Below are 3,191 nucleotides of genomic sequence, written 5' to 3'. Positions count from 1 at the left end.
CTCTAAAGCCAGTTTATCGTCTGGTTATCCTGAAATTATCCTGTATTTTCGTTTTCTTGTTTATTTTTCTTTTATTCTTCTCCTGAAACAGTTCCTCTTCATTTTGGCACAATTGTCTTTTATTTTGAAACTTCTCACCTGAACTCCCACCTTGTGTTCTGTTTACCTTGACACTTGAGTTGCTATGGCGCAACTTCCATAGCAACCCAGACACTGATACACCTATTTAATCGATATTATTCACAAGATGACGTCTCTTGTTTATGAAGACAGAAGCGTCACTTTGACATAAAACATGCAAGCCACACAAGTGATCAAGTCAAAGCCGGTGGAGGCCACGAGGAAGACGCTCGAGGGAACCAAACCGGTGATGGTACGGCCGCCGGTTAAGGGAGCACGGAATGAACTCAGAGTTCCGGTTGTGCGTAAGAGCCGCGCGGCGAGCTGCCCGAGGTGTCCGCAGCGGGACCGGTGTGAGGGGAACACCGCCTTAAAACCGAGCTGTGAGAGCAGGTCCAGGTCCAGGTCCACCGCCCCGAAGACGACCACGAACCGGGACTACCGGAGGGCGACCAGCAGCTCTGTGCAACGCGCGGCCGTTACCCCAAAAGGCCGGGAGATGAGCGCCTGTCCGGGGCAGAGGGGGGAGCAGCAGGGGGTCCGGGCCGAGACGACACGTGCGAGTGAGAGGTGAGACAGAGGAGACGTGCGTCCCAGAGGTCCAGTTAAAACCAGTGTCCCTCTGTGGGAACACTGGTTTGTGATGTGAGAGGTTCTTGTTCCACTCCATTTGATTCTACAGTGAAAAGAAGAAACTGGTGAAAACACTGAACACTGTATTCTTTCCATTAAAAACATGCATATTTAAACTGTATAACAGGTGTTTGATGGATAAATAATCACTCTGAGTGTCTTTATTCTGCAGGTTGTTTGTTGTGCATTGAACAGGCCCAGGGGCCAAAAGGTTAGGGGGCCCTTGGGACAGAGCCTCTGTTTGATACTGCTAACATTACTTGTTTGTAAGTCACAGAGACACAAAACGACCAAAAAGAGATGCAAAACAACTACAGAGAGACTGAAAGAGATGCTAAACAACTACAGAGAGACTAAAAGAGATGCTAAACAACTACAGAGAGACTGAAAGAGATGCAAAACAACTACAGAGAGACTGAAAGAGATGCTAAACAACTACAAAGAGACTGAAAGAGATGCTAAACAACTACAGAGAGACTAAAAGAGATGCTAAACAATTACAAAGAGACTAAACTTGACCACAAGGATATGTGAAACAACCAACGAGTCACAACTACAACAACCAAAAAAGACACAAAACGACCAAAAAGAGACGTATAACTACTAGAAAACAGCTACAAAAAGATAAAAAATGACCAAAACACGACGTATTCAGACCACAAAGAGACACAAAATGACTAAATAGAGATGCAAAACAACAACAACAACAACAGAGAGACGCAAAACAACCGAAAAAGACACAAACCATCCAAAAAGAGACATAATACTAGATTGAAAATCAAGACGCAAAGATGCAAATCGAGATGCAAAGATGCACATAAAGACCACAAAGAGACACAAAATTACTAAAAAGAACAACCAAAAAGACTTACTAAACAATTACAAAGAGACGCTAATTGACTACAACGATATGCGAAACATCCAAAAAGAGATGCAAAGCAGCTACAAAAAGATTAAAAATGATCAAACCAAGACGCAAAACCACCAAAAAACAAATCAAAGAAACACAAAATGATAAGAAAAGAAAGGCAAAACAACCTCAATCAGACACAATACGACTATGTACACGTCAGGCTGGGGTCCCCTTTACATGTCTGAGCTCAGGGGCCCATTGTCTCATAATCAGTCCACGTATTCGAGGCCACACATCTTCCTAAAGCGTAAAACAGCACATTTAGAGAGAGTGTGTGTGTGAGAGTCTTGCTATAAAGAGCCGGTGTGCTGTCCTCAAGTATCCGTCTTCCTGCTGCTGACTTCTGACCATCTGTTGTGGAGGATTAGTCCCTCACTAATTAAATGTGTTAATTAATCAACTGAAGCAGTGGTTGTAATTTCCTTCTTTGGCATTTAAGCTTGCCATCTTATAAAATAAAACAAATTAAATAAAATGTCATTTCTGAATGCCTAAAATGTTCAAGTGTTACAACATAGAAGACTAAAACCAGAGTGTGTTCTTCTGTTTCAGCCACAAAGCTTTCACCGTCATCCCCCCGGACCCCAAGAGAAGAAGAGAGATCCAGAGAAGTGAGTCATCACGTGAAGTCAGAGCAAAAATACAAATGCAGTCTAAAGCATCCCCTGCTTTATGGTCTGTTTGACTCTAAATGGACCATAATGTACGAAATGAACATCATGCTGTATTGAAGAAGACTTGAAACTAGAGATTGAGACCATAAACTCATGTTTACAATGTTTACTGAGGTAATAAATCAAGAGAGAAGTAGTCATTTTCTCATAGACTTCTATACAACCAGAGGAGTCGCCCCCTGGTGGACACCAGAGAGAATGCAGCTTTAACACGTGAAGCACTATTCATTTAACACCTGATAGCAGCAGCAAAAAGAGAGTTTACTGTTTTAATCATCCATTGTTTTAATTGGTTACTGAAGGATCTATACGTGTTCAGTTGTCTGATAGGAATTGGAATTATATTTGATATTTAACATTAATATTTAACACACTTCTCTCAGCATTTTTTATTTACTTATTTTACACTGTGGTTGTATGTTGTGTGTGTTTGATGGACATATTTCTTATATATTACTCATTCCTTGTTTTTCTTATTTACTTGTATTCTCTGCATATATTGGGTTATATATATATATATATATATAAAGCATTATGAACATAATTTTTTTAAATATAGTCCGTTATTTACATTTTACAAAGTCTTTTGTTCCTATTTTTTTCTTATGTCTTTTCTTATTTAATAAAATTTTAATTAATATTAAGCTTAATATTGCATAATCACTGTTTGCCACGTTTGGTTAAATTGTTATGTGGCGTGTGATTGGTTGAGCAGAGGCGGAGGCGGAGCTCGCCGCTTTAGAAGAGCTTCGGCTGAGCAGAGCGATGGCTTATGTCTCCATTGACCCCAGCAGTGTTGGTGAGACACACACACACACACACACACACACACACACACACACACACACACA

The 3,191-nt window shown here is 40.7% G+C and overlaps 1 protein-coding gene across 1 annotated transcript in view; it reads left to right on the top strand.

The window, feature by feature from the left end:
- LOC116385169 (uncharacterized) overlaps nucleotides 1-3,191 on the top strand; it is a 5,395-nt gene continuing 2,204 nt past the window's right edge. Inside the window, exons 1-3 of the mRNA XM_031850396.1 lie at nucleotides 1-690; nucleotides 2,219-2,277; nucleotides 3,056-3,139. Coding sequence (XP_031706256.1) covers nucleotides 296-690; nucleotides 2,219-2,277; nucleotides 3,056-3,139 — 538 coding nt within the window. The 5' untranslated portion in view covers nucleotides 1-295. The remainder of the gene's footprint in view (nucleotides 691-2,218; nucleotides 2,278-3,055; nucleotides 3,140-3,191) is intronic.

The sequence above is a fragment of the Anarrhichthys ocellatus genome, unplaced genomic scaffold, assembly GCF_004355925.1.
Source record: "Anarrhichthys ocellatus isolate YVR2014 unplaced genomic scaffold, GSC_Weel_1.0 scaffold10, whole genome shotgun sequence".
NCBI lineage: Eukaryota > Metazoa > Chordata > Actinopteri > Perciformes > Anarhichadidae > Anarrhichthys > Anarrhichthys ocellatus.
Note: the sequence above shows the minus strand (reverse complement) of the source record. Positions and strands in the feature narration are given on the sequence as shown.